At 36.3% G+C, this 19,554-nt stretch overlaps 1 protein-coding gene across 4 annotated transcripts in view; it reads right to left on the reverse strand.

The window, feature by feature from the left end:
* WNK1 (WNK lysine deficient protein kinase 1) overlaps positions 1-19,554 on the reverse strand; it is a 150,703-nt gene that overhangs the window by 27,049 nt on the left and 104,100 nt on the right. Inside the window, exons 7-11 of one of the 4 annotated variants that reach the window (XM_025851934.2) lie at positions 18,539-18,872; positions 17,283-17,470; positions 11,443-12,669; positions 9,196-9,279; positions 2,454-2,603 (exon numbers count right to left, since the gene is read on the reverse strand). In XM_025851934.2, the coding sequence (XP_025707719.1) occupies positions 2,454-2,603; positions 9,196-9,279; positions 11,443-12,669; positions 17,283-17,470; positions 18,539-18,872 (1,983 nt within the window). Of the gene's footprint in view, positions 1-795; positions 1,255-2,453; positions 2,604-9,195; positions 9,280-11,442; positions 12,670-17,282; positions 17,471-18,538; positions 18,873-19,554 lie in introns of all 4 variants that reach the window. The other 3 variants (XM_025851925.2, XM_025851933.2, XM_025851932.2) reach the window with 3 other exon arrangements.

Here is a 19,554-nt window from a genome sequence, read left to right on the forward strand (position 1 = left end):
AAAAAAGAAAGCATACAGCAAAGAATAGTAGCAGCCCAATCTCTAATAATTTAAAGAAGATTTAAACATGATTCTTGAAATGGTAGACTGGTTTCAATTTAGGGGACAGTACTCTACAACTATAAATTGCTGGGTTTTCTCCTCCTGGACATTAAACAGGAGGAACAAACATAGTTTTTTTTTTTTCTTAAAGATTTTATTTATTTATTTGACAGAGAGAGACACAGTGAGAGAGGGAACACAAGCAGGGGGAGGGGCAGAGGGAGCGGGGAGCCTGATGTGGGGCATGACCTGAGCTGAAGGCAGACACTTAATGACTGAGCCACCCAGGCGTCCCCAAACATAATTCTTTTTAGAAAAATATCAACTTTCTAGGTAATCTTAAGTGGGAGAATGCAAAAACTCTTCAAGGTATCAGTTATTCTAGTCATATAACAGGATAATCTGAAGCTTTTTATTGGTACCACGTTGGCTACTCTATTTACTCTACCTATAAAAAAGAGTACCCTGATATATTATTAGCCATAGCTACCATTCAGTCAGCTTACATCAAATAGAGAGAACAGAACCATCTTTCTCTAAGAACTGTCTTGAGAGAAATGGAAATGAATCATCAAACATCATTTCCCTATCTTTTCTCTGAATTTTACTCTATTAGCTTCTCTAGTTAATATCAGCTACACCTTTGTTATTGCTAGTTATTCTGATATTCAACTGTTAGGTTTCAAGTCCTTGATGGTCTACTATTAGAACCAAACCCTCTGGTGCCCTCCTTTTTGCTAGCCAACACAATACCTGGTATAGAACATCTCCAGAGGGAAGTGGAACCTCAGCAGGTTGTCCAAGGTTAGCTGGTATTCCCATGGACTGAACTGCTGGTTGCAGAAGTTGTGGGTGAACCTGACTTGGCAGCTGAGTCACAGGCTGCAGAAGGGTTGGAAGCTGACTAGGAACCACAGTTGGTCCCCCTGGGATCCCAGCTGCTGTAGCAGATGAAGCCAAGGTGAGCAGAGGCTGATTAATGCCAGCTGCCATCGTAATGGGAAGGGATGAGAAACCTGTCTGAGTCGCAGACACATGAGGAGTTGATATGGGAATCTGAGAGACGGGGTACTGAGGGAGTAAGGAAGTAGAGAGTGGCTGTCCCATAGGGAGGAAATGAGCACCAGAGTGGACTGGAACAACTGAGGGTTGTGTCGCAACTGGGATCTGAGGTTCGCCTTGGATAGTTGGTACTGGCTGAGAAACTGGAAGCTGGGAAGGTAAAGAAAAACAAAACAGACAGACTTTAAAAAAAAAAAAAGCAAGGCTGCCAAAAGCAAGATTTATGTATTAGCCAAAAAGAAGGAAAAAAAAAAACCCCAAAACCCTGCATACATTAGTGTAAGTTAATTTGCCACACAAGAAAAGGGAAAGGATAATAGGAGACAAAGAGGCTGACAGACTGGCTGTTTCAAATCTGTTGTAGAAAATTTTGCTCATACTTCATTATTTAACAATAAAAAGAGGACACTTCCATAGGCAAAGGGTTTTTTTTTGTTTTTTACAGATTTATTTAGATATAGTTCACATACCCTAATCCTTTGGCATGTTTGTTGTCACTAAATCTATGACTGCTATTATAATAGTTACTGGAATTCAAATGAATTCCTTCTCCCTGGAATTAGATTCCAATCCATGTTGCTTCTACAATTCTGAAGCCTAACACTGGCCATGAAAGTAGGTATGAAAGTATTGTATTTCACTGATTCTAGGATGCAATCATCCCTCTCTACCACCTGGTCATTTTAACATTTGTGAAACTGAGATATATCTTGCAATTAATGGTGTGTCAGTACTTGGCTACATAAAATAATGGTGCATTTTACAATTACAGTATCTGTCTGAAATACGACAGAAACAATACACTGTGCCAAAATACAAGGACAGGTCCCAACGTTAAAGTTAAAAAAAGGTCATTCAATAGAATATACCTTCAAAGGGCACTTTCCAAGTGATAAGAAGGACAACTTAGAACAAACACCATTCCATATAAGGGGTTTTTATGACTTACTGTCAGTGGGCAATGGAGGAGGAAACAATGCATAAGTCTACACGAAAAATACAGCATAGCTGTAAACCCAGAATGTTAGATATAGTTGATGCAGTTCTAGAAAATGTTCAGGTTCAGTTACCAAAGCACTGTAATTTAAACCACCAGTTCACATACCTGTCAAACGGACTTTAGACTAATAAACCTAAAAGTTAAACATTTTTGGATTGTGAATGCTGTCAGTACGTACCTATTTATATTAACCCAATGCATGTGCAACAAAAGGAACAACTGTCAATTCATTTCTGGGGTGAATATAACCAAATTTGGTATTTCACCATTAGAGAAGATAGAAACCTATCCATGAAAAAAGTTATATGGGGATTCGTTTTTAGCATCTATTTAGAAATTGAGAGTTTACCTGTTTTCCAGCTGATACTTGAGGCAAGACCTGTGGAGCTTGAGACTGACTGACTGGTTGTGCAGTAGTGGCCTCACCGGAGGCTGATGTCTGTGGAAGTGAATACTGCACTGTCTGTTGAGGAGGGGCTGTCTGCTGTACTCCCTGCTGCTGAAAATAAAATAGAATTATTCAGTTTTATTTCAAGTCATTAATGGCATGGGTCAAAGGAAATATGTTTGCCTAAGGTCTTCTGTATCTGTAAATGACAATATTAGTAATCAAGACATGCATAAACCCAAATTCATCAATTCCCCGTTACATTTATTTCTCTTTTTCCTCTGGTATTCTTTGTTTGTGATGGTACAACCAAGAGCAATTAACCAATGTTTCATAATTTGAGTCACCGTTGGTTCTTCACCTATCATCCCTCTTACCTCAATAGCAGGTCATTCACAAAGACCTTTAGATAACATATCCAAAGAGATCCTCTCTCCTCGAACCCCCGTTTCCCATTTTTTTCACCCTATTTCTTGGTATCACCTCTCACACTCTGGTCCTATGTTAAACAAATCCAATCTCCTACTTTAATCTTTCTTACTGTATTTTATCAACTGTGTAGCTAATTTGAAGAATAGATCTGATTACAGCTATTGAGAATACTGAGAAAAGCACTGAATGTGGAAATTCAGCTTTACCATTTACTAACTGTAGTACCTTAGAGACTGCTCATTTTACTGCCAAAAGGTATTCCCTTCTTTGAAAATAACACTATCACTCAAAGTAGGACAAAGGGAGTAAGTGACATTTAGGAATCAACCATGTGCTAGGCATTCTAGTATAATACACTTAAACTTAACGCATGGCACATAATTGTAAATTTTGTAATAAATTAATGGCTCTCACTAGCCCAGCAAAAATCTGAACTTCATAGCTGACTTTCAAGACTCTCTTACACCTACAAGTAATTTAAAATTGTTATTAATACAAAAACAACAGCTGTTTGTAATAAAAAATTTACCTAACCTATCAGATTATCAAGTTAAACGAAATACCCTAGCCCCATATCTCCAGAAGCAAACTATTAGTGGTTTGGTCATCACCTTTATGGATTTTTCTCTACATGTAAGTGATCATTTTTAAAAAAAGATTTTTTTGACAGAGGAGAAGAGTGCACATGCACAAGCAGGGGGAGTGGGAGGCAGAAGGAGAGGGAGAAGCAGGCTCTCCGCTGAGCTAGGAGCCCGACATGGGGCGATCCCAGGATTTTGGGATCATGACCTGAGTTGGGCAGACGCGTAACCGACTAAGCCACCCAGGCACCCTGTAAGTGGTCATTTACACATAATGACTTTTTGTTTTCTGAAACAAAAGTATGCCCATTCTATAAATACTGTTGTTCTCTAACATGCTATTTTCATTTATCAATGGCATCAATATCCTAAAAATGAACATTTTGGTTAATTTTTTTCTTTTGTTACTTAAAATAATGCTGCAACCAGTAGCCTTTTACATATATCCTGGTCTATACAGCTAATTGGCTACTGCTGGTAAAAAGATAAGCTATTTATTTATATAAAAATAAATTTAATTGACATATAATGATTCAATATATACATATATTGTGAAATGATCACCTAGTTAACCTAGTTAACATCTATCACCACACAGTTACAATTTTTTTCTTGCAATGAGAATGTTTAAGATCTACTCTCTTAGTAACTTTCAAATATACACTACTATAGCAACTATAGTCACTATGCTATACATTGCATCTCCAGGACTTATTTTTATTTGTTTTATATGTATATTATGAATCTGGCCACCTTCAAGAACATCCTAGATTTTGTTAGATGATAATGTGCAAATAAGATTTTTGCTCCCCTAATATTTCTTACTTTGTTCTTATTGTATCAATTAAAATCACCCCCCAAAATGCTGAAACACGATGGTGACAGCAGTCATATGTTTGTTTTATTCTTTAATCTTTTTCTGACAACGTATTCTTATTTTAACTTAAATCAGGAGCAAATGGCTACCAAATTACGTAACATTTATTTTCAGCAACTAAGATATATCATATATATCCAAATATAAGGCAACTCTGAATATAAAATAATTTTCCATATTTCCACTAAGAAAGAAACTAGAAAATCTTTTTGGTCAACCTGAATATATTTTAACTTTAAGGAATTTACACTGCAACACTACCATTGTGTAAGTCATTAATTTACACACCTCAATAAGATGGCACATTACATAAATGCATTAACTTAGAACTATTGCTCCACCTCTGTCAAATTCTTCCCACACAATACACCAGTCTCTTTATCTTCATTGCAGCTATACTGTGAAGCCTCTAGTTTTCTGGAGCATAGCAAAATACTTTCCCTGTAACTTGTGTCTTGAGGTAAAATTTGCAGTGACAAGCATCATGAATAATATTAGGACGGCTGTTGGGGCACTTGGATGGCTCAGTCAGTTGAGTGTCCGACTCTTTTTAAAGATTTTTTTGTTTTGTTTTTCAACACAGAGAGAGAGACAGCAAGAGAGGGAATACAAGCAGGGGGAGTGGGAGAGGGAGAAGCAGGCTTCCCGCAGAGCAGGGAGCCTGATGTGGGACTTGATCCCAGGATCCTGGGATCATGACCCAAGCCGAAGGCAGACGCCCAACGACTGAGCCACCCAGGCACCCGAGTGTCTGACTCTTGATTTCAGCTCAGGTCATGTATGATCTCAGGGTCATGGGATTGAGCCCCACAGCAGGCTCTGTACTCGGTGGGGAGTCTACTTGAGATTCTCTCCCTATCCCTCTGCCGCTCCCTGCCCCTGCTCTCTCTGAAATAAATAAATAAATCTTAAAAAAAATACTAGGACAGCTGTATTTTTTTTTTTTTTTGCTTTTGTCTTACAGGTTTATATTCATGTAATCTTTGTATTAACTCCTTAAAATGATCTTTAAGCAAGTTGTTTACAATGACATATAGAACCTGGAATAGTCAAGTTGTTCTCCTAAGACTAAGGACCAAATCTATCTTTAACTTCTTGGCTTTTATTTTAAAACCAATTCTGTCAGATACTGTCTATAAACATTTCCAACTACATATACTATTTTAAGGTCCTTACAGGCACATGTGTTTTCACGTTTTATTTTATTCCATTAAGTTTTTTTTTTGGTTATTGTTCAAAATAAAGGACAATGAAAGTCTGTAATATGGAAATATGATAAAGGTTTAAATATATGCTGATTCCCTTCCTTATTAAGGGAAAGGGGAAAATTTGAGGAAAAAATTCCCACGTTATATATGGGCATATGATTACCTCTCTCACCCCTATTAATGCAAAACCATGCTTACATCAATATTTGGACTCAATCAGCTCTTCTATGAACCTTATATTCACTTATTTATGTTCTAGCTAAACTGAACTAAAAGGTTTGTTTCTGTCTTTTTTCTACCTTTGTGCTTTTTCTCTTGCTTACACTGTTCCCCCCTTCCCTTTTGGTCTAGAATATTCTTTATTCTTACATCTGAGTTTAACTGATAATCAGAGTCCAGTTTAAATGCTATCTCTTAGGGTGCGTGGGTGGCTCAGTCGTTAAGTGTCTGCCTTTGGCTCAGGTCATGATCCCAGGCTCCTGGGACTGAGCCCTGCATCAGGCTCCCTGCTCGGCGGGAAGCCTGCTTTTCCCTCTCCCACTCCCCCTGCTTGTGTTCCCTCTCTCACTGTGTCTTTCTCTATCAAATAAATAAAATCTTTAAAAAAAATGCTATCACTTTCATAAAGCCTTCTTGATATCCTCCCTCCCTGCATGAAAGTGATGTAATTTATCTCCTTTTATGTCATAAATGGGATGTAGTTAACCGGTGAGTTGTGGAGTTAGGCAACTTGGATTTAAATTATTTCTACCTCTTATAAGTTGTGTAAGCTTGGATAAATTACTCTTTTCCAGATCTTATCTCAGCCTTCCCATCTGCACAATGAAAATAACAACAGTACACTTATAGGGTTCATATAAGAATTAAATAAAAATATAGGCAAAGTGCTTTGCACATTGAATATAATCTTACCTACTACACTTATTTGGTTTCTTTATTTTTAAAGATTTTATTTATTTATTTGACAGAGACACAGCGAGAGAGGGAACACAGCAGGAGGAGTGGGAGAGGGAAAAGCAGGCTTCCCACTGAGCAGGGAGCGGGATGAGGGGCTTGATCCCAGGTCCCTGGGATTATGACCTGAGCCGAAGGCAGACACTTAACGACTGAGTCACTCAGGCGCCCCACACTTATTTGTTTTGTAGCAGTTGACAGATATGTTTACTAGATTATTTAGGCTCCTTTGAAAGTAGTGATATCTGATCAATCGGTCCATCTTGATAGACCCTTTGGAAGAAATTATTAAGTAAGCTGGGTTACGGCCTATATGGTGTATGGCAAAGAAATACTAAGTTTTCTAGTAGGAGGAAGCTATTTTTTGGTACCTCATTAAGATATAGCATAGCACTAGAAAGGACTCTTGATAAAAACATGAAAAAAGCAATTCCTTATTGGTTACATTTCAGAAACCCATGAAATAAAATAAATTTTAGCTAAAGTACTTTTCTTTCCTCACTCTAATAAAACTAGAGATATGGTTTTGTAAGATGGGGTTGGAAACTGATAGTATGTAAAGTGAAACTCACCTCTAAAAATAAACACCTGGGGTGCCTAGGTGGCCCAGTTGGTTAAGTGTCTGCCTTCAGCTCAGGTCATGATCCCAGGGTTCTGGGATCGAGCCCCAAGCTGGGCTCCCTGCTCAGTGGGGAGCCTGCTTCTCCCTCTCCCTCTGCCTACCCATATAGTACAAAGGGCTTACAACCTTTTAAAAAATATACATGAAACCTCAGTAGCTGAAACAAATAAATGCAGCTTCTTGAGCACCTTTGCAGAATCAGAAGTCCCTGTAGAACTTTAATACAGAAAAAACCCTAACTATTCTAGAAATGTTGAATTCTGACTTGTAGTTTTTAGTTCTATCCACTTACTATGTAATCAAAAAGTGAAGTATTCTAGACTGCATATATTTATGTAAATTGAGGGCTCAGTTTTATGGTCCTACTCAAACACCATCCTATATTTAAAATAATTCACAAAATAAAACTATCTTAAAAAAGCATCACTGACACATAAATTTTGTATTATAGCAATAGCCATATTTACATTTTTTTCCAGAAGTCAACTAATTCTTTTAGCCTGACATTTATGGAATTGCCCTCCTTTACCACCACATTGCCCTCCTTTACCCCCACATATTTTTCTTACCAATGAACTGATATCATTTGCTAGTAAGTATACATATACATGCCCACATATAAGATATATAAGAAATTCCTTTGGAAAAGGAAAAACACAGCACACACTTAAATTTGCTCAGTTTATTAGTGTTGGCCTGTGTCCAAAGATACAAACGAGGACAGTGGTATCCATGATGGTGCTTCTGTCCTCAAACATCTTTATGTAACTTTTAATTTGTATTTTATTTTTTAAAGTTGGCTTCATGTCTACCATGGAGTCAATGCAGGGCTTGAACTTACGGCCCTGAGATCAAGACCTGAGCTGAGATCAAGAGTCAGATGCTTAACTGACTGAGCCACCCAGAGGACCCTTAGTTTGTATTCTTATTAGGGATTATTAATACAATTAAAATAGAATTTGTTAAGGTTGTCAAAAATATGACTACTCAAATTTAACTATAATTATATACAGATTCTGCTACTTGCCTAAAATAACAAAAGCAAGACAAAGCAAATTCTAGAAGACAGGGCTGTTGGTCACCAAATAAATGAACATATAACCAAACTAATCCTGTACAAGGAACATTTAATCTTAAACTAGTATCAAATGACTGTATGATCACATGCTGGACTAGAAGGAGACTATTTTGTAGTAAGAATTAAAAGCATTGTTTAAAAAAATTAATAGAGAAACCAATTTATGATTTGGTGGTTGAAAAACACACTTCGTAGGGAACTATCAATGAAATAGTTCATCAGGAAGTTTTTATGACACATGTAGTGACTATAAATTTTATTTGAAACAGTTAATATTCAGTAGTGCCAAAAAAGCATTATGCCCATGCAAATAATTACTATTAACTAATATAAGTACCGAACTACAGATGTTTAATTTTAGAATTAGTAGTTTTGCTGTTGAATACATCAGCACTGTACTAATTTTCTGAGCACCTTGAACCCTGGGGATTATATTCCCCAAATCAAAAGTTTAAACAATGTTTAAAAAGTTCTTAAAGTAGTTGTTCAGTTTCTCTTAGCATAAAAATCTTATACCTCATCCCAGATTAGAAATAATTAAATAGGAGTTTAGCATTAATAGAGTCAAATACAATGAAAGCAATGGCAAAATGCTCATAAAGGGGTAAGTCACAAATATAAAAACAAAATTGATATTCTTTGTATTGTTAAATTATGTGTAGAATCATCTATTTCAGATGGCAGATGAATAATATATCAGTTAACAATGATTCCTTTGAATTTCGATGCTATGCCTAATTTAGTAATTTAAAAATACATTAAACAAAAGAAAAGATTTTCTAAAATCTTTTTAGAAACACAAGAACACAAGAAATGTTATGCCTCTTGATTTTTCTTTCAAAAACATAGCAAGTCTTTATTTACATCAGGAATCTAATTTATGAAAAGATTAGTTAAACAGTGTTTTGGCTACTGTTAATCCATAAAATTGTAGCAATGAGTTGTTCTCACCTGCTGAGAATGTTGTATGGGTAGGGAAGATGGAACCCCTGTTAAGCTACTTGAGGATGGTTGACCCTGGCTTTGCCCCTGTGCCTGAAGGAAAGAAGTGAATACAACAAATTAGCAAAGCCCTACGTAAGTATATAGAGAGGTCAGGCTTTTGCAATAAATATTTAAACTCCTGAGAGTTTGCTTGAGCAAAATAAAATATTAGCTTGATAAATATGTATGGGAGAGACCACTGGGGCATCTTTTCTAAGAAAAGGTTAGAGAAGGATTACATCACAGAGCATATCCTGATCCCACACAAAAACCACTGATGGTTAAAACCTACTACTGCTGTGCTCCGGCTATAATTTTACCTGGCCAAAATACTAAAATTCATAATAAAATTCTTACTGAAAATATATTAATTAGGAAAAAAGTAGTATGACTACCGATGTGAAAAAATTCAGTATCTGAACAATTGAAGACAAAAGGGTATTTGATAATGCTAATTTGGTTCCTTTTGCTACTTCTTGTAGAGCCATGGTGACTTTTACCAAAAATGTAAAAAACCTGGCTACTTCTTGTAGGGCCATGGTGACTTCTACCAAAAATGTAAAAAACCTGTTATTTGCCCTCCCCCAGGGATGATTTGGTTGTCACAACTGAGGGAGGTGACTGCTACAGACATCTAATGATTAGAAGTCAAGGATGCTGCTAAACATCCTGCAACACACAGAACCACAACCCACAACAAAGAATTATCCAACCTAAAACATCAGTAGTGATGAATTTGAGAAACCCTGACCTAGAAGTTGTCTAAGTTAAGATAAATGAGAAAGTGAGAAATGAATACAGGATTTTATATAGTAAGTTAAGGAAATGAAAAGGCCCACCTGTGGTGTTCCATTTCAGTCTAGAGGGGTTTCTCTGAAGCTTACTTGGATCTGACATCACATTCTACTGCATCTTAACCACTACTTAGTATGCATTCTTCCTGCAGGAGGTTTGTAAATTAACCACCTGATATTTCACTTTGGAATGTTTAAAGAAGAATGGCTGGCAGTGCATTAGGATTTATAGTACAGGCTAACAACTAGTGCATTAATGTGAGTACACTGCATGCAGTGTAATTTTATACCATGCAGCATAATTTTCAAGTTTCTGGATCTTTTTGCTTCTTAGAACTATTCTAAATGATGGATACTTTATGTACACTTTTGGGGTTGTTTGTGCCCCTTATGAGAGAAGAACATAGAAGAAAGTATCAAGAACATATAATACTTTGTAAGAGTGGAAAATTTAGAAATCCAAATGATGCTTTGAATATATAATTGGAACGACTCCTATATAGATTTTGTAAGACTTATATATTTGATAAAATATATGGAATATTATGAAATAGTTAATACTGACTCCACTTGTTGAATTCTATTATGACCATTACTTTGTCTTTATTCGCAAGAGTGCATACACCCATAAAAAAAAAAAACCTCATATATATAAATAACAAAATTTAATTTGTTGAGGAAGGAACCAAGGCCTGAGATATGTTTCTTAGCTTGCAACATATACCACAAATTCTTAAAGAAACAAAACAAAAACCCACCACCCATACTAGATTATAACTTTGTTGCTAAAAATTAGAATCAGTCAATTTTATGGATTAACATTTTATTTGGACATGTACAGTGACTTGTTCAAATGATGCCATTTTAAAAGGCATTTTCATTTGTTCCTAAATTCTTAAGATGTTTCCTTTCTGTCTTTCAAGATTCTTCCACACCTATGAAAATTTTGTGTATTCTTAACACTCTTAAAAAAATTTCCCTATTTTCCATTCTTTTTGTTTTACAGAAAAAAGAGGTTATCCTTTCTATTTTAAAAATAGTCATGTTTGTTCTAGGGAGAAAGAAATACTTCACATTAGCATTTATAAATAATCAATGTGGAGTTAACTTTACAGCCATTTACATTTCCACTACAAGTTGAAATTATTCTATGTACAAATAGAACTGATTTTGATGAGTGATTAAAATTCTAGTTTTTGTGTTCTCTTTTTCAAGGATTTGCGCATATTATAGGTAAACGAAGCAGCTTCTCTCTTATATTTTGTTCTTATATACAAGTAGTTTATAATCCCCCCAAAAGGAGAAATTCTACTAATAAAGTTAAAAATAATCCTTATAAATGGAAAGGAGGGATAGAAAACTTAAATGTAATGATGCATAGTAGGGTAGTTTAAAAGAACTGTGGAAGTTTTCCTATAACCTGTGGATGGAGTGCAGATCCTCCTGAAGAAAATGAGGCAGATAAAACCTGCTGAGATGTGGTTCCTTGGGGGAAACAGAAGAAAAGTGGGGATTCTTGGAACATTGTCTGAGGCAGACGGATAAAGGGTAACGAGACGTCAGAGCCAAAAGGTGCAGCTGCTCCCCCTGTAGGGGGAGGTGACTGAAAATCACTGGGGTCTGATGAAGTAATTTGTGAGGAATCACTGGAATATTCTGGGCTTCCTATTGGCCAGTTCTGTCCGATAGGCTCTACCACAGAAACGGTCAATTCTGGGGCATGGTAATTACGCTGTTCTTCAGTCACAGGCTGTAGGCGGCCATGTAATCCAACTGATTGAGGAGGTGGTTCTTCCTGATTCAAGTCCACTGCAACCTGTCGATTTCGGTAAACACGCTGAGGTAAAACTCCTCCTCCTTCTCCTGAAGAGGAGCTTGGAGTGTGAACATGAAACTCAAATACACAATTGCTTCTCTCATTGTTACGAGTTAACACAGCGGGTGCAGAATGAGGAACAAAGACAGGGTGAACTTTCAAACGTGTAGCATCTGTACTGATAGGTGCAGAAATACTAGAGAGGGGAGATCCTGGACTCAATCCAGAATCTAATCTTAAATTCTGAAGGTGTCCTACCAGGAAAGCCTGTCCAGATGGAAATTCAAAGACAGAACTTGAGGTAGGGCCCCCTTGTACTGGCTTCTGTTCAGGTATCTGTTTCAAAGGACTTGACAGTACTGGTGAGTTGTATGGAATACCCTCATACTGTTCTGTCACCTGGGCCTGGTAAGCTAGATACAGTGCTTCCTGAGGAATACAATAGTGAGCTTCTTCTGGAAGTACTAGTCCAGGTCTATAGTCACCGTGAACTTGAGTTGGTTCAAACATAGGATGGACCTGTATCTCACATGGCTCTCCAGTTATCCTACTGGCTGTAGTGCCCAACATAACTACAGCCTCTGGTGTCCAGTTAGTTGGGCTGCCACCAGGTGGAAGAAGATTTTGGCCAACAGTCCTCAGCAGGGGTTGGAACTGGCGAGTTTGGGCTTCCAAGAAGGAGGTGCTCTTACGCCGCTGGGAAATGGCCACCTTCGGTGGACAGGTGGGAGGTGGTGAAAAAGAAACTGGACGTTCATGAATAGTTGGGAAAAATATCTGTGATTCTGGGTATGTTGGGGTCCCCCCACACGGATGCGCCATGGACTGAGGCTGTATCAACATGAATAAGACAAGTAATTCATACAGTCATATGTGAAATTACAGTAGTCATGCAAAACTGGGTCGCTCTGTGTAACCCTATGAAATGGTTACACCAAATTTATAATTAATAAAGAAATAACAATGCTTTTGGAAATTATGTGCATAGTAAAAATCCATTAAATACATCCAGGGTCAATAAAATTATTCTGTGGGACTCTTTGCGTTAGATAAGAGCTGCTTTTCCACAACATCCTCTCTCAAAGGAAATGGAAGAACTTTCTAAGTGTTTATTCTGTTTTTACCCCCAATTAATATGCTCACTAAGATTTAATGTAAATTACACGAGTGGAAACAGAGTTAAAATAGTAAGAGTTAAGGGAAGACAATAAGACAATATAATCCCAACATTTTTAGAATGGAAGATACTTCAATTTAACCTGCAATACAAAGTTTTCCTATACTCTATCTTCTTATTATCCGGTGCTGTGTTAGAGGCTCCAGTATTATTTTTTTATCAACTAATAGTATGCCTTCTAACTAGAAATCAAAAGAGGTACTTTTGGTGGACAGCAAAAAACACACTACTGACTTCTGACAGTAATGCCCCTTTCCCATCTATCCCAAACTAGATGCAGTTAATTTTACTACATGAAACATGTTGCAGATGCCAAATCACTGAATGTCCACTTTTCTGATCCTAGTTAAGGGCTGCATAATTTGGTGTTGCAATCAAGTGAAAAGGGTAATATAATTAACACTGATTCAACAGCACTTTTTATTTACAGAGGCAGTTCTAGACATAAGACTCTAAATTTGGAATCCTACCTTCCCAAATGCAAACAGTGTACTTTCATGGACTCTTTTTTAAAAAGAGTAGGTTGGTTTCATTCTTTTAGTAGGGATGTCCCTATCAAATTAGTAAAATAGCTTAACTCTTACTTTTTCACAACAGCTAAAAGAGGGCCTCTATTTCAAACCAGAATGTTCCATTTTACTGTTTATTCAAGGAGAATCCCAAAGCCATAAAATACTATATAGTTACTCACTCAAGTAAAAATCTGAAGATTTTGGTATTACTAAATCAGAATATTAACTATATTCTCTATCTGGAAAAGCAGCAGCAAGGTTCCACAGTGTTTAATAAAACTTTAAAAGACAGATCTTTTATAGATATAAAAAGGGCCAAAGAAAATTTTATGTACTACATGTGTATCCAATGTATTCATTAGGGTCAAGATCCCACCTTATTCAGTCTAAGAGAAAAATTTCCACAAGGGAACATATGGCCTTTTAGTTTGCCAACACATCATTTTAAACAGCTAACAAATTAAAAACCAACTTTCACTCTTTAATTACTCTTCACTATGGGGAAAAAATGGTCTCATCCAGCTTCATGAATGTCTCTTTAGAATAAAGTGAAGAGAAAATGTATTTGGGTTAATTTCTGATAAAGAGAAAATTTGCTTTTAAGTCAACAAATTTAAAATGAAGTAATACATATTCTTCACTAATGTATGAAAATGCAAGGATTTGTATAGGTCAGCTGGGGATAGGAGAATATAACGAAAGCTAAATTTTATTGTGTACATATTCATATGTGCCCAGGGTGTTATTAGCATTCTCCCTCATTACCTCCTTGTTTTTTTCCCCTCCTTAAAGCCTTGTAACAAGAAAGTTTCCTATAGGAAGAACAGGTATCCTAAAAGCATAATATATTACTAAGTGTAGTCCTTTTATTTATTTAATTTTTATTAAAATTCTTGATGCCTGGATGTATTCATTGGCAATAAATTTTCATTTGTCAGGAAGTTTATGGTTACATACAGTACTGACAAAGAGGGAAGGCAGGCTGGAGCGTCGGTGCTTGCGCTGAGAGGCAGAGTGCATAGGCAGGACACTCTCCAATGCTTTAGAAAGCTTTTCGGCAAAAGTTTCCTCAGGGGCAATCCGAAGGAGGGAGGGAGAAAGAGGTGCAGACAGCACTGGTGGTGGGGTGGAAGGAGCACTGGGAGAGATGCGGGACAGAGGGGGAACAGCAGAAAGATGGGGAACACAAACCGACATGCTACGGCCACGATGAGGCTAAACAGAAAACAAACACATACATGAAAAACACAGTACTTTGAAAACAAAATAACCAAATGTACAATGAAAATAGGGCATAGCTGACATAAAGAAGTGTTCCATCCTCCCCCAATCCCACAAATCCAATTTTTTTGAGGAGAGGTATAATTCCACAAAGCAGATCACAACTATTCTCTCTATACTGTTTGTCAAGTACAGGTTATCAACAACCATGATAATGATCAATTCTCTTCCTAAATATTCTGAAATAACATCAATTGTTATGAATGTATGAATAAGAATGGCTGACTGACTGAGGTAGTAGAACAGGGAAAACAATGAACATTGGCTTGCAGTTTTCTGTGAACTTATTATTATAAGGTGTAGAAGACTTTAAGACTGGATTACTTTGCAGGAACTCTGGAAAACCTCAGAAAATCTTTTTCAATTCTATTTTGGAAGGCATCAGACTAAAAAAAGTTATTGGCTCAGAGTATTTTATTTATTCCACTTCCTATTTTTATCTGCAAAGGGTAGAAAGTCATTTTCTAGTAGGAAAAGCATTAGTTTTCTAGAAGTAATGTGCGATAGATAAAGACACATTCTGTAGTTTTACTAAAGTAGTGAATGGAAAATTATCTTGAATGTGAATCTCTAAAGAGTAACTTTAACAATTTTTCGGCATATCAGAGATTCAACTTAGGTTTATAAAGTCTGAGGCACCTTAACATAAAAATTTTAATATAGCTACGAAAAAGCAGTATACCTAATACTGTAAGGTTGTCCTGAGCAAACTCGTTATTTTCCTTTAGGTATTGTGAACTGTGTCACTAATCATGTTTTCTTTTCCAAAATTGGCTGCATAGAATGCTTTGAGCCAAATTTGTGGCTCAAATACCAGCAGCAAGTATGAAAGTATCATTATACTTATCATACTTAATTCATTCCTGGTTCTATTTTTCTCCACCCTTGTTTCTTTTTTACTCTAATTTTTCTAAATTCCACATTGATATATTATTGTAAGCCACAATAAATTCCTTCTGGAATAAGAAAGAAATGGAATCATAAGATTAAAAAAATCCTCAATATTTGATAACTCTTCTCATGCTACCTCCACAGAAATTAAAAGGCAAGGCCGTCATTAAGTCTTTCAGAGCATCAATAAATACAGGATGTTTGTGGCTCAAATATTTAAAATCTTCACAAATGATCATTCTATTTCCTTTTCTAAAATACAGACACCAGTGATGAGGGAAGCAAGAGATTAGTTTTTAAAAAATCTAGTTATTATGATCCACAAAAAATCAATTAGAACAAGAGTAGAACCGGACATGAATGCTTGACCAGTTAGATGTCAGAACAAAGAAATACATCTACATAGTCTTTATAAGTTCTTCTACCCTACCTAATTATTTTAAAGGTCAGAAAAGTAGATTGTTAAAACAGTGTATTAGTAGTTTGTATTACTGTGGCCATTCATCTCAAGACTGATGAACGGACTCTGAAACATAAAAACATCTTTTATTTCAAGCTGTGGGTTAAAAGAACAGAGCAAGCAGAAATTTTTTCTTGAGAAAGACTTTCATTTAATGAAGAGCAGAAGTTCCATAACATTCAGATTTAAAAGCTTTCTGAGAAAGAAAAAAATCTACCTGCTTAAAGATCTCACTAAACAAGTGCTATACAGTGACCAGTTGTTCTCTAATTCTTTCCTGAGGCAGATGATGTACTTTATTTACCTCTGAAGACTTCACGGAGGGTCAACAAAAGAAACGGGGTATTACCCGAGATCAATTTTAACATTTTCTATATGAGAAGCAAAAGTGGCTAATGTAAAAGATGGGGCTATGTGTGTGTGTGTTTATGTATATATAAATGCTTAAAATATTTCAAGAAATAATCTCCATAAGTTGATTCTGAAAATAAATCTGTAATAAAACAATACCAAATAAAGAGAAAAAGCAAATGAATGTATACTGGGGAAGGAATTTGTGTCCAACACAGACTTTAAGGCAGGAACACGCATAGCAACTGATGGTTAACTAAACACAAGCGCTAAATTAAACGGTCATACAAATAAAGGATTCCTTCACTCTGAAGTACTCACATGCAGCATTCTATAATGGTTTGAACATCTTACCTTTGTTCTATACAGTAAGAAATCTTACAAAAAATGCTCAGTAATTCTTTTAGTAAGTAAGCTTTTGAAAAGTCTCCTTGTGCCCACCTCCAAATCATCTGTATGTCCAACTAATGCTGTTTTGAACAGTTTCAACTCTAAAGTGCTAAAGAGAGCATGATCTTTAATCAAATGCATATTAGTCTAAATCGTGTACATAGTTTCTTCACATGTGAATTTTAGCTAATTCTCACACAGTAACGTTTATGTTTATGTCCTAGCCTGCCAGAACTACTCTAATTATACTATTTCCTTCAGAAATATACCATTTACACTTTCTACTTCAGACTCATGCTATTACTTGGATAGTAGAAAGAATATGAATTTAACATATATCTAGTCTCATTATAGGCTTACACTCTCTTATGCAGTTACTTACCACACTTGAGGGTGGATAGACCCCATGGGGCTGAGACTGTGCTTGGACAACAGAAGCTGTATGCCCTGGGAGTGTGCCAGTAGAATGTGTCTGTTCATGCTGGGACCCATATGAAATTGTCTGTTGGCTGCTCACTCGAGATTCTGTGAAGACAGAAGATCCTTGACCACTGTCAACCGTTCCATCAGCTGAAGGAGAAATGAATTGTCAAAAAACAGAGAGACAAATCACAAAAGGGAGGTTTATATTTTCCCATCACAAACCCATGACTTTAGGGTTAATTAGTTTTTTCTTCGCAAAGACCTGACCTAAATAAAAAATGAATACTAGTTTTTAACTAAGTAGATTTCTATGCTTAAAAACATGAAGGATCCAAATGGAAAAAAAGGATGTCTTTAAAAAAAAAACAAAAACCTTCATGGCTATCATAGAATCTTATTACCTGAAGAATAAGGGAAATAAAATGGAATGCTGTAAGCCATCAGTCTTAACTTTGGAGACCAGTGCATTCTTTGTATTAAGCAGATAGTTCAATAAAAAACTAACAACCTCATTCATTTCTAGTCTACATGTTATTCAGTGTTGCTAAAAAAAGATGAACCAGACTAATGGGTTCAATTACAAATAACTAAGATAAACTTGTTCATTTTTCATTATTACATTTCATTTTATTTATTTTTGTAGATTTTAAGTTTTTAAAAAAGTTTGTAATTAAATCCCAGTTAGTTAACATACAGTGTAATACTAATTTCATAATTACATTTTATTTTAAGGAATTGTGAAAAGTAAAAATCTACAAATTGGAACTTCCAAGATGTTGGAACCTGTAAAATTATTTTATATTCTAATCACATTTCCTTACTGTTCTGTCCTTCTAGTCTACTAGTGATGGATGTTAGAATAGAAACAAAAAGTAGATGATGATCATTTCAATTTTTTTTTTTAAGATTTTATTTATTTGACAGAGAGAGACACAGCAAGAGAGGAAACACAAGCAGGGGGAGTGGACGAGGGAGAAGGAAGCTTCCTGCGGCGCAGGGAGCCTGATGTGGGGCTCAATCCCAGGACCCCGGGATCATGACCTGAGCAGAAGGCAGATGCTTAACCATCTGAGCCACCCAGGTGCCCCTCAAATTTCTTATTATATGGTGAATTCATGATTCAAACCAAGAGGCCAGTGCAAAATGATGAACAAGAAGATGAAAAGTCAATCAGGAGTATCCTTAGCATACTTATGCACTTCCCAAAATACTTACACAACACAGATATACTAGTTTGTTGGTACTGTAGTTGTTGATGTTGATCTGCCTCAGGTTCTTCAGGTTCTACTTGCGTAGAAACTGAAGCTGAAGTGGTAGAAGCAGTAGGCATGCCAGTGCTGGCAGACGGGATCTGTTTGACTCCTGCCTGGGAAGTACTTGATTGTTGTTCTACCTGCTGTTTGAGACTGCTCTCTTCCTGCTTTCTTTTTTCTTGCTCCTCCCGCACCAACTGCCGCTGTTCTCGTTTCCTCTTAATTAATGACACTCTATCTTTGATGGCTTTTGCCATGGTCTTGTGATCACCTTCACAGACATACCCAGACTCTACCTACAGGATAAAAGAGTGCATTAGGAAGCAGTATGATATCAAAAGAAAACAAACCAAATATAAAACAAAAAAGGCACCTTTGGGGAAAAAGTAGGAAGAAGGGGGAAGAGAAAGACCTCTCCAATGACTGGTCTTAACCAAACTGTGAAATTACTTGTCTGTATTATGCATTTCTCAACCGTTTTTGTAGATACTCACGGGATGGGCGCCATCATCTTTGTAGAAACTTTGTAGGAACTCAAGGTAGTTATACCTTCACTTCTTACAACAATAAAACAATGAGGTTCCTTTTATTCTAGTCACTCTATTTCCTGCTCACATGTAACTATTAATATTAACCTGTGTCGTTTTTACTTCTTTTCCCTAGCCAACAACTTAACCAGATAAAACAATTGTGATCAATACATGAAAGTTAAAAAAACATACACACACAAATCTCTAAAGGTATAAAAAACTAACAATTAAAATAAGTATCTCTTTCATACCTGACCCCTTCTCAGAGGCAACTTCTATTGAATAGTTCTTATAAATTCTAGTAGAGATATTCTATGAGTATCTCTGCATATTAACTGGCTATTTTAAGCACTATCGCCAGCATAAAATTGGTGAAGTCTTTCTTTTTTGAAAAGTCACCTTCTGGATATACTTCATAAAGTGATTAATCAAAGGCTGCCTACTAATA

Source organism: Callorhinus ursinus, unplaced genomic scaffold (genome assembly GCF_003265705.2).
Source record: "Callorhinus ursinus isolate GAN/ISIS: 27379988/994484 unplaced genomic scaffold, GSC_fseal_2.0 scaffold74, whole genome shotgun sequence".
In the NCBI taxonomy this organism is placed as follows: domain Eukaryota; kingdom Metazoa; phylum Chordata; class Mammalia; order Carnivora; family Otariidae; genus Callorhinus; species Callorhinus ursinus.